The following is a 12,833-nucleotide window of genomic DNA, read 5'->3' as shown; positions in this document are numbered from 1 at the left end:
TCAGCTGGCTGATGCTACCTACTACTGGCGTGATCGATTGTGTGCTGTCTCTATATAGATGAGAGTAAAAGAAAAATGCAATATGTTTTATCCTATATGTATGCATGTATGTATGTAATTTTATAGCTCTGACTACTTTCTGGTTTTTTCTATAGTTATGCATTGACGATTTAGATTATTAAAATTAGAGAAATTATCTAGTTAATATTTTATTTTATTTCTCTTAAACTCATTTAGGTCAAACTTAGGAGACTATTTTAATTTTTTTAAAACTGTTCAGATTTTTAACCTATCAAGATTATATATTTTTTGGCGTCATATATTTTCTAAAAATTATTCTTTCATATTTAACTTAGCAGACTTTTTTAATTTTTGACCAAATTATCTTTTTGAATTTTTGACTTAATAAAATTATATATTTTTTCAAATTGCAAAAATAATGAAAAAAAAATCTTAATTCCACCACCGATGGTGATCTTGATTCAAAGTCATAAAATAACATCTTCATTTATATTGATTCTTAATTTCAAAAGAAACAACAAAAAAAATAAACATTCAAATTCCATACAAACCAATAAAAGAAAAACTAATAGACCCTATCCATAATTTCCCATCTTTCTCTAAAACCTCACTTAAAGACTTAAATTTATTTAAATCTTCAAAAACTTGTAATATCTCACCATCTTCACCCAACCTAATTGCCATGCCAGTTCCTCTATATGTGGTTAGAAATTTATAAACTTTGTTTAGATCAAAAGGGAGTTTAGTCAAGAAATTTCCTATCCATGGATATGCAAGAACCCATTGTAAAAGTCTCTCTTTTTTGGAGTTAATAGCAACCCAATATCCTCCTCTAGGGCTTCTTTTTATGTTATCAGGAAACCCTGGTAATTGTGCAAAATCTTCTAGGGTTCCAGCTTTTGATGTTTTTATCCAATATTTTAGAATTTTGCAAGTTCCAGTCTCTGCTAGTAATATGAAATTTCCATTTTTACTTAATTCCACTCCATTTGGAAATGAAAGGTTGTTTAAAAGTACTTTCACTTTTCTGTCTGAAGGGTCATATCTCATTAGCCTTCCTGTTTTATCCCCACTCAATATTGCATACACATATTTCCTGCAAAAGTTAAGTTTATCAGTTAATTTTCTAGAGTAGTTCTGATTTGTCAATTTGGTAATTTGTGAATTCAACCTTCAATTTAATCATATTCTCGGCATTTATATATGATTGATGATTTAAATTTTTAACTTCATGAATAGTTATTTTACTCAGGTTATTTTTCATTTTAGGTTAACAAGGATTATGGAATCACAATGGGTTTAAATTGAGGGTTATATGGCAGACAATTATGTTATATAAAAATAAAATTAAAATTTATCTCACATTATACAATATAAAAAATAAAAAAATAGATTTCATCTTAAACATAAACAAATAGTATACAAGATTATTGTAAGAAAACTCTATAATAAATTAATATAATTATAAAATTTCAACGTTTTAAAAATGTTCAACCCCCAAAATTGACAATTTATCGCTTAGATGGCGGTCGTGGCACGCCATAATATATTTTTGAACATTATTGAAATACTATAAACAATTGGAAATTATGGGGACTTCTGCTAAATGTTTGGACATTATGTAGACTTTTACTAAACGTTTGGACATTATAAGATTTAGTTTTATCGAAGTGGCACGCCAGACACAAAAGCACAAGAACGCTCCATTTGAGGGTTGGACATTTTTGAAACGTTAAAACATATTTTTGGATATTATCGAGATGATTTAAATATTTCGACATAAAAAAGGATTGCTAAACGTTTGACCTTTTTGGATTATTAGACCTATTTATTTTAAAGCAAGGTATTAAATTTTAAAAGCTCTTTAAACATACTGATTGAATACTAAACAAATAAAATTGTAAACACAATAGAATTAAAGATAACTCTATTCTCAATTTATTAGTTGAAGATTACAAGTTTTATATTCTTGATTGAAGAATGTTGGCCTAATATTTATAATAAATCAGCGAATCACGTTGTTCGATTATTTATTAAGGCCATTTATTTTATGTATAATTTTTTATTCTTCAAATATTGTATTAAAGTTATTTATTTTAATGGTATTATTATTTTTGAGTAAAAAGAAAAAGGCCAAATAACTAAAAATGGTCAACCTTTCATAAGAATTTCATAAAAGTACAAACCTTGCAAATTTATCTGTATCGTCCTGAAACACATGTTTTCGTTTTAATAATATCCAACTATACTATTTTGTTGATATGGCGCCCACGTGGAGCTAATGTGGCAATGCCATACATCAGCGTCACATAAAAAAAATCACGTAGTTTGACATAATTGAAACGAAATTCTGCATTTCAAGACAAATTAGATAAAATTAAAAGATTTGGACTTTTGTGAAACTTTTATAAAAAGTTTGATATTTTTTAGTCATTTGGCCAAGCGGAAACTATAAATAAAAGGTTTGATAGGGTGTGAGTACCTTCTTTGGTACGTTGAACTGCTATCAGTAAAATATACAGCTGATGTTGTAGGATCAATATCCAAACTATTGATAAAGCGAAATGGTATACCATCAGCATGTGTCGCAATTGTACTAGTTAAACCTCCGTCAGGCCCCACTTTGAGTAGTCCCATGTAAGCATCGGCTATGTATAAATCACCGTTTGTTTCGCTAAAACACATACCTAACGGCCTCCCACAAATATGCTCCATACTATATGGATCTATGTGTGGACCCTCACAACCTTCTCTGCATAGACATGATTTCTTAAAACCCAAGTAACCTTCTTTTAAACAAATAGCAAATAGAGAAATTTTTAGGTAGACTCAGTCTGCCACGTCATCCGTGGACCAAGCCAATCATATCATAACACTTCATTAAAATGAGGGTATTCTTGTAATATTATTATTCAAAAGTGTATGCAGATAACAAACGAAATTACAAGAATACCCTCATTTTAATGAGGTGTTATAATATGGTTGGCTTGGTCCACGGATGACGTGGTAGACTGAGTTTACATAAGAATTTCTCAAGCAAACATAAGTAATCTATTTTAAAAAAATTACAACATTACCATTCAAAAAACCTTATTTTACAAGGCCAAATGATTAAAAAATGACAAACATTTACATAAACTTTCAATTATATCCAAACCTTTCAAAAATGTGTGTATCGTCTTGAAATATGGGTTTTTGTTCAAAAAGGTCCAAACAAAAGTGTCTATATCGTCCTGAAATATGAGTTTCTGTTTCAAAATGTCCATTTTTTCATTTGAGAGATGAACTCCATAGCGTGTGCCATTAAGTGGATGGAAATTTTTGAAACAAAAATTTGTATTTCGAGACGATATGGACACTTTGAAACATCTGGACATTTGTGAAACAAAAACCCATATTTTGGATTTGAACATAAGTGAAAATTTTGATAAACGTTTGGCCTTTTTTGACTATTTGTCATTTTACATATTGTTGCATTCATGTGTGATGAACAATTCAAATTTCAGTCGATTTGACGTTTAATTTAGATAGATATAAATAGATCTTAAATTTTTTTATTCACGTCAGTTTACACTGGCCTAAAAAGAGCTCAAATAGGTTGACTCAGATTTTTTAATCCAAAAGCCATTATTTATCTATTTATTTGTACTATTGTCGCTTTATGTGTTTCATACGTGGCTCGTAGTGTGACTCGTCAAATTATCAAATAAAATTTAAAATAATAGTTAATTTGAAATAGTTTATCTTATTAAAAACGTTAGAAGACTATTTTAATTGTTTAAAAAAAATTAATTGGTACTCAAATTTTATAATTATAGATAAATTTAATAGAAAATAAAAAATAAAAAATAAAATAGTAGTTCATTTAATTAGTTTACTTTATTTAGAATTCCTTATAATTCAAAAATATTTAGAATAGTAATCATTAAATAGTCAAAATAGTTTATTTTAATTAATAACCAATATAGTAGTTTATTTTGTTTACTACTCTGACTTATCTTAACATTGTAGTTTATTTTAGTTAGTACTCTAATTTTAATGATTATCTTAATAGTTTTTAATTAATAATTAAATTTTATAAGTGAAAAGGACATTAATATAAATGTGCCTGCCCCCCCACCCCCCCAATCTGTTCTTTTATATGTAGTATAGATTTATCAGTATTTAGGAGTTTTAGTCCAATTAGAATAAGATTTTCTATTTTAGAAGGTTTTGTCTTTATAAATAGTTGAGTCATTTTATTAATAAAGTACACATCATTTACCAACAAACCAAATATCAAAACTCAGCCTTTTTATCTTAATTTTTGGATTAAGCATAACTTAGGAGTATATTGGATATAATTATATGTGGATTCCTTAATCTCCAAACTAATACTGTTAATTTGACACTAGTCCCTCTTGAACCTCTATGTTCCCGGATTTGTTGCGACATACGAATAAATCCCTCTTGAACCTTAGGTTTCCTGATTAATTCGTACCTAGTGTTAGGATTATTTCTAGAATTCTAATTAGTTTAGGACATTAATTTATCCTAATATGTGTTGGATGTTGATTATGTCATTATTGGGTCTGTGTAGGAAAAGGAAGTCTAAATCCTTTTTTGGAATTGAACTTCTTATTCCTTTGACCTATTTAGAACTCTACAAATAGACAAGCTATGACGTGTAGAATTTAAGAGTGTGAGGCAGATTAGTACAACCAAGCATTATTTGGTTTATTGTTAGGTTTGGGAATTAGAAAAATCTCTACCGTTCTTTTGTATTCTTCATCTATTAGTGAATAAAACTCGTTCCTTTGCCCGAGGAGTTGTCATTGACGAACCACGTAAATCTTGTGTTTGTTTTTAGTTCGATTCTATATTTTGTCATAAGTTTGATTTCTTAATTTATTTTCTATTATTCCGCTACGACTAATCTCACAACAAGTGGTATCAGAGCGACAGTTCTGATTTGTGATTTATTTGAGAAAGTTTTTGATATGGCTATGACAAAATTTGAAATTGAGAAGTTTGATCGCACTAAAAGTTTTGTCTTATGGAAAATCAAGATGCGTGACTATTTGACACAAGCTGGATTGCAAAAAGCATTATTGGAGAAAGAGAAGCTGCTAGAGAAGATGACTGAAGACGAGATTGAAGATTTTGATGAGAGAGCTATATCTACCATCCGACTATGTTTATCTGATGATATTTTGCGTGAAGTTCTACGCGAAAAATCCGCTTTGGATTTGGGGAAGAAACTTGAAGCGCAGTTCTTGAAGAAAAAACTCACCAGTAAACTTGTTATCAAAAACCGTCTACATATGCTCCATATGGCTGAAGGTACGTCTTTAAAAACACACCTTGGGGAATTCAATTCCATTATAATTGACTTGGAGAGTCTGGATATTAAATATGATGAAGAAGATTTGTCTCTTATGTTGCTTCGTTCATTACCTTCTGATTATAAGCAATTTCGTGAAAATTTAATATTTAATCATGATACGCTTTCTGTTGAGGGAATTACATATGCCCTATTTTCGAAGGAGTTAACGGATAAGGAGCTAATGCGGAATGCTAGTCAGATGTCTGATACTGCCTTTACAATCAGTATTAGCATGAAGACAGATTACGATAACAAGTGTCTGAAACACAAAAACTCTACATGTAATTATTGCAAGAAGAAGGGGCATCTAAAGATTGATTGTTGGAAAAATCTAAAAAGCAAAAAATATCGAAAGCCTAACGTTCAACCAATATTGTTGAAGATGAATCAGATGAAGACCATGAAGTGTACTAGCAGTTTAAAGTGGAGATTAAGGTTTTAAAGGGAGCTGGTTCTACAACCGGTTTAACCCAAAGAACCGGTTTAGTCCAAAAGTGCAGCAGAAATCTATAAGTTTGAAATTTTATGCAGATTCGGGTTGTTCATATCACATTTGTGCCAATTTCGATTGGTTTTCCGACTACAACAGAGTTAATAGTGGAGTTGTAGTTATGGGCAATGGTCGAACTTGCAGAATTTTGGGCATTGGTTCAGTCAAGATCAAGATGCATGATGGAAAAGTTAGAACATTCACCGACGTTCGACATGTTCCTGAAATGCGTAAGAATCTCATCTCTATCTACTTTTGAAATTTGTGGATATGAATTTTATGGAAGGAATGAGGTTTTGGATATTGTGAAAGATGTTGTGGTGTTATTGAAAGCTCATAGAGTTGGCCGTTTGTATGAGATTGATGGATCAGTTACGACTTCGTCTCTTTTGCTAGATTCTACTGATGACATTGCCAAGATCAAGGCCAACAAATTCGCAGGTACGTGCCAATTGGTTGATAAGTTATTTGATTTATCTATTGTGTCATTTTGTATTGACAAGTTCAAGAGGTTCTTGAGCTTGTTTGGAGTTCCTCAATTGTAGTAATCTGTTATGTTGAAGTGTAGAAGGTGGAATTTGATTGTCATTCTAATTTATTGAAGATGCAAGAGAATTCTAGTCAAGCGGGATGTTGTTAGGATTATTCCTAGAATTCTAATTAGTTTAGGACTATAATTTATCCTAATATGTGTTGGATGTTGATTATGTTATTATTGGATCTGTGTAGAAAAAAAAGTCTAAATTCTTTTTTAGATTTGAACTTCTTATTCCTTTAACCTATTTAGAACTCAATAAATAGACAAGTTATGGTTTGTAGAATTTAAGAGTGTGAGGCAGATTAGTACGATCAAAGTATTATTTGGATTTATTGTTGGGTTTGGGCCTTAAAACATCTCTACCATTATTTTGTATTATTCATCTATTAGTGAATAAAACTTGTTCCTTTGTCCGTGGAGTTGTCATTGACGAACCACGTAAATTTTGTGTTTGTTTTTAATTCGATTCTATATTATATGAGCTTATATTATATGAGCTTGATTTCTCTTTTTTTTTCATAATTTTCATCAAAAATCTAATCTGGTTTTAATCAATCATCTTATAGATCTATGGTGGACTATTTTTTATTAATTTAATATTTTTGTTCAAAAAAATATAGATTTTAAATATGTTTTATTTTTCTTTTTAAATTTTAATTATATACATCCAAATATCAAGTAGTCGATTTGTATTTTAATATAATCGTTGAATGGAACGGGCGGACCGCCGAAGTGTATGATCAAAGAGTTTTGTCAACGCAATTAAAGATTTTAAATAAATTTTTATTATATTTTAATTGAAAATTTTATTTCATACTTTTTGAATGTGTTTTTTTTTTGTAATCTTAAATTAAATTATACTCTTATTTGTTCATTAATTAAATATTAATTACTCTAAAAAATATCAAGGTTCAATCATTTTGTCTAATTATTCAATAAATCAGTAAATTTATTTTTGAGAAGTGTGGTGTAAACTAGCTTCATCTTTATAATACTATTTTTCTAGTTTTTCAAAAATAATTCACTATTTTAGACATTTCAAAAAGGGCATCATTATATTCTTCCCAAAATATAAATAAATAAAATAAAATATTTCATCAATAATGCAACGATTTTTAAAATATTATTTTTTTTCATTTCTCTTTTTAACTTTTCAGTATTGGAGAATGAAATTTTAATAGTTGCAGTGGCTTAGATTTTAGATTTTTTTCCAATATAAAATAGGTTAAATTTATATTCTGTTGCACTTCAAATAGAAAAATACAATTCACAAAATTCAAATGTTTTTGTTGTTATCAAGGTGAACTTACTTTTTAATTTTAGCAAATTATAATATGATTTGAACATTTATTTTAATAGTTATTCATCTTAAAAGTTATTCATTTTATCTTATAAAATTATTGAGTCTGATTTTTATGTGATAATCATTTAATACAACCAACTTTTTTCCCAAGGCAATGATCAAAAAGGTGTAGGATCATTGCAAGAATTTTCTGTGGTATGGTTCAAATTCAACCGAAATGAGTGGTTAAGTCTATGAGAATGCTTAAAAAAATGGTAAATACTACTGAAAAACAGTAAATTACTGATGAAAAAATTTTGATTTAGCGACGAATTTCAACCTTTTAACGACGGATAATTTATTTAGTAACGGATTTTACCTTTTTGCCGACGGAAATATTTGTCGCTGAAAGACTGTTTTTTTAAAAGTAACAGCTTATGAAAGAGTATGATTCCATCAATGGGGGTTGGTCTAAGTGGTAAGCGGCTTGGTATCACTTAAGCAAGGTCTCGGGTTCGAGTCCTTGTGAATGAAAAAAATTCTCATTGGTAGACTCACCCACCATGCCAGGTGCACGACACAGGTCGGATTCGGATTAGTCAGGGTGAAGTCTTAGAAACCGGATGGGCTTACTAAAAAAAAGAGTATGATTCCATAAGAATGGTTGAACTATGGTTATCTCTGATTTGGTTTCCAAGGCAAATAGGAACTCCTTTATACTTTTGTGCAGTTGTGTACCATATTTTGAGTGTTAGAAATAATCAATGGCAGATCTTCATGGAGATATAGAGGGGTTATACCCCCCTAAATTTTCTAAAAATTGCCGAATACTACTTTTATTTTTTAACCATTTATTTTTTAAATTCTTTTAAAAATAACCATATATAGTTTAATTTTTTGACCATTAATAAAATACCTGATAATTTTAAATTTTTAAATATTTAATTTATATGCGTATAATTTGGCCTTCCGAAAAATTATAGTCAAGATTCGCCAATAGGAATGATGCCATCTTTAAGAAAATGTTATTGCTAGTAGTATGTGCCGGATATTAAACTCCGTAAATCATTAAACTTTACTCAAATTACATAAAGATCACTCAAAAAACTTTTGTTACAAAATGGTCATTGAACTATACCTTTTATTACAAAAATGTTTATGTTGTTACAAAAATAACACTAAACTTTTCGTGAATTACAAAAATATCACTAGATAATACCTCTTATTACAAAAAGATCACTCAACTATGTTTCTTTTTGTAATTTTGGCATGCCACGTCAGCAAAAATGTTGCGTTTTTGCTTAAAACGCAACATTTTAGATGGCTGAACCCCTTTGTAATAAAAGGTATAGTTTAATAACCATTTTGTAACAAAAGTTTTTTTAGTGACCTTTCTGTAATTTGAGGAAAGCTTAGTGATCTACAGAGTTTAATATCCAGTATGTGCCTTGTATGTGTCATAAGACCGGTTTGATCATATGTACATTAACTAATTGATATGGTAACTAAATATTTTATTAGTTAAGTGTTCATTTATAATATTTATTTATCACATTGTGAAAAAATCTAACAATATAAAAAATCATCATTATATATATATATGATTAAAATAAAATATATTTTTTAATCTACACACATAAAAATTCTAAACACAAAATTATATTAAAAATGTTTTATTTATAAGTATATTTTCTTATTTTAAGAGAATATATATAAACAATATTTTTTTTAAAATATTTTTTAAAAAATATTTTTCTTAGTAAAATATTTATCTAATTGAAATAGAAATATATAAAATTTATAACAATTCACATGGATCATATAACAATTCACAAACCCTAACCATATTTCTATTAAAAATTAATTTACTATACATTTATATATTTGGAAAGTTGAATTTGGTTGCTATAATTATAATTTTATATAGGTAGAACCCATACGAAGGACCCTCTACTTTACCATTTTTCTTCAAATAGCCCCTATATTTTTTTTTGTTCGTAAAGTCCCTCTACTTACCTTATTTGTTCTTCCAGTATTTCAAATTATAAATTATAATTTCTTAAGTCATTTTCTGTGTACCGGAAAAATCACAAATTGTAAGTAGAGGGACTGAAAAAAACACAAAAAGGAATATCAAAATGTGATTCTGCAAAGTACAAGGACCCGGACGTGACGAACTTTGGTGTAGGGACTTCTCGAACAAAAATAGTAAATTAGAGGGGTGTCTGTATGGGTTTTGTTTTTTTTTTTTTATATATATATACATCGATTTTTACTTAACTGTTCATAAAAATAGTTTATATATAGTTTGAATTTTTTATAGCTTCTTTTTGTTTGTTAGAAAAATTAAATAGAATAGAAATTAATGTTTAATTATTAGACTATATTCAAAATTTTATCTCTTTTATACCTAATTTTTCTAATGCTTAAAAACCGCAAAACCGACAAATCAAATTGTTTTATACGGTTAACTGATTTAATGGTTAACCGTTTAAAATTTTAGATTTAACTTTTTAATTTTAATAATAGTACTATTATAGACCGGTTTACAAATTACCTTCATGAACCGGTTAACCGGTACATGCCCACCCCTACTCCTTATCCCTAAATCTTTCATGAGCTAAGATCACGCAATGTGTTGGCTCTAGTTAGTTATATATGAAGATAAGTGATCAGTATTGAGAGGATTCATTACTTCAGTTGAACGAGAATATGATTTTATGTCATATTGAGTTGTTCTTGATGAATAAATTCTTAGCCAGGATAATATGACCATTTAAAAGGAAATTTAATACTGTAAATAATTTTCTAGTATACATCATATTTTGTCAAGAATTATAATTGAGAGATAATGTCATATATTCATGACATTAGTATTTAACTAAACATGACACTAATCGAGATCATAAATTTTGTAATGAAGGGAATTGAGTATATGCTAATCATGAACATCAGTTCATTAGAATGTTTCTCATTCATATCTATTTAGGTAGTCATAATATGTAATGCTAGACGTCGCTCACGATTTTTAAGAGTTAATAAATTTATGAAGATTTATATATTAAGGTGATAAGAATTGTGTTTCTTATGTCTTTCATTGTTATCTAAATGCAAATCTAGTTAATTACACAAAATAAGGTGTGCGGCCGACTATTTTATAAAAAATCAAATTTATATAAGACTTTAGCATGTCTTGAAATATGGTCTAAGTTGAAAATTAAGTTCAACATAAAGATTAATTTATAAGAGTTATAAATTAAAAAAAAAAATTGTAGTTTATCCAAAATTAATGTTTTGTGGCTGAAAATGATCAATTTGTAAAATTAAGCATGATCAAACACTAACTAAAGCTAGTGGACATATCCAAGTTGGATATGTCCTAATGCATGATGGAATATGAATTTAAAAAAGTGTTTGTCGAAATACACATGATGATTCTCCATAATTGAACAAAAAAAAAACAATAATTGAGAGAATAACAGTTTTTCGTAAAAACTAAATGAATTAAGTAATTTTCTTTACATGCCTTGAATAACCACTTAATTAATTCCAAATATATCTTAATCAACAACTAAATCATTTATTTAATTGAAAAAGTGAATTTGCATCCAAATTCATAAAAAAATTTCAATAAAAGCATAAAGTTTAGCGTGTCTCACCTACTCCACAAAAAGTCCACTATCAAACAAACTAAATTATCGTTTTAGGCAATCTAGCAATACAGAAATCCCTAATATTGGACCACTACTACCCCTCTTAACAAACAGAATAATATATTTAAAACGATGCTGCAATTCTGGCAACATTAATAGAACTTAATCACATTTTTTTATTTGAAAATCAAAATCAAAAATATAAATTAATATTCATATATCCTAGTATTTCGAGGTAATAGTTGTTTGTTTCCCGTCGAATCATCATTAAAGTAGAACTCAACTCGATTTTTAAAATGTGAAAGTTTAAACTATACTCTAATTTGATATAATTCTATTTTAAGAATTCAACTCAATGAAACAACCAAAAAATAAACTCAGATCGACTCGATTATATACAACGAATATAAATATATTGATAATTGATTGTGATAACTATTCATTTCAATTTACTAAAATATAATATTATAATGTTCCATATTATGTTTATGCAAGTTTGATATACATGCACATTCTTCTTCCTTAATTTAAGGAAAAGCGAATTCAACCGAGTTTGGCAACAAATTAATTTATTAGCAATACGATTGATCATTAATTTACTAAGATAAAATATTTACATACATGTAAATGAAATGCATATGTTAAAGCATATGTACCTGTGTGGAGACGTAACTGCAAAATCTACCCAACGTTGTTCGTCTTCCTCCCATCTAATGATTCGACCGTCCCCTACCCCGGTATAAGGACCCCGCCCAAGGTTGTCGAATGCAAAACTTTCCGGTCCGATCGCTGTTCCCGGAAGGGGAAGAACTCCATAATCAATAGTATTAGATGGTTGATAATTATAATTAGAAATTTTAAAGGCAATTAAGAGAGAGATGGTGAGTGCTAGTATTGCTCCACATACATGTAGCTTTGAGTAAGTCATGGCTATTGGGAGAACAGAGAGAAAAGAAATGGGTTTCAAATACTAAATGAAGCACAATTCTTGTGTTGAGTGCAGTTATATATATATAAGGAAACTCATTTGTCATTTTGTTTTGTTGGATATAAAATTAAGTAATATTTAATTATATAAATTATAATTTAAATTCTGTCTTTTATGTCATAATTTATTAATAATAATTTATCAAATGAGCAAAAGACACTGACGAATTCAAAAACATTATGCAGTAGGATTCCTATGTAATACAAAGTATATATATATGAAATATTAAAAATTAAATAAAATTATTTATATTGATTTTTAATAAAGTTTTGTATTTTGAAATACTATATAATTACATCATTAATAATAATATCAAATAGAATATCAATTTCTTTAGTTCTGTTTATTTATAGTTGTCTCCGATAAAATTGGTAAGTATTATATTATTAAGTTACAAAATGAAATAAATAAATCTAGAAGTATAGATAAATGAATTCAAAAATCTTATTTAATAACTTTTATTTTATCAAAATAGTATAAAGCAGACTAAAATATT

At 28.2% G+C, this 12,833-nt stretch overlaps 1 protein-coding gene across 1 annotated transcript; it reads right to left on the bottom strand.

Moving 5' to 3' along the window:
* Window positions 1-488: 488 nt before the first annotated feature.
* Window positions 489-12,345, bottom strand: LOC126676329 (protein STRICTOSIDINE SYNTHASE-LIKE 2-like). Its single transcript, XM_050370508.2, has 3 exons — window positions 12,006-12,345; window positions 2,504-2,773; window positions 489-1,117 (listed from the first exon to the last, which is right to left on the bottom strand). Exons 1-3 carry the CDS (start codon window positions 12,275-12,277, stop codon window positions 556-558), a joined length of 1,104 nt encoding a protein of 367 aa, XP_050226465.1. The 5' UTR covers window positions 12,278-12,345; the 3' UTR covers window positions 489-555.
* Between the last annotated feature and the right edge of the window lie 488 nt (window positions 12,346-12,833).

This window comes from Mercurialis annua, linkage group LG4, assembly GCF_937616625.2.
Source record: "Mercurialis annua linkage group LG4, ddMerAnnu1.2, whole genome shotgun sequence".
NCBI classification, from domain to species: domain Eukaryota; kingdom Viridiplantae; phylum Streptophyta; class Magnoliopsida; order Malpighiales; family Euphorbiaceae; genus Mercurialis; species Mercurialis annua.
Note: the sequence above shows the minus strand (reverse complement) of the source record. Positions and strands in the feature narration are given on the sequence as shown.

Coding starts and splice junctions, on each gene's coding strand:
- LOC126676329 (XM_050370508.2), bottom strand. CDS start 12,277: ATGACTTACTCAAAGCTACATGTATGTGGAGCAATACTAGCACTCACC. Junction 2,774..12,005: donor GCAGTTACGTCTCCACACAG/GTACATATGCTT, acceptor ATGTCTATGCAG/AGAAGGTTGTGAGGGTCCAC. Junction 1,118..2,503: donor AGTTCAACGTACCAAAGAAG/GTACTCACACCC, acceptor TAACTTTTGCAG/GAAATATGTGTATGCAATAT.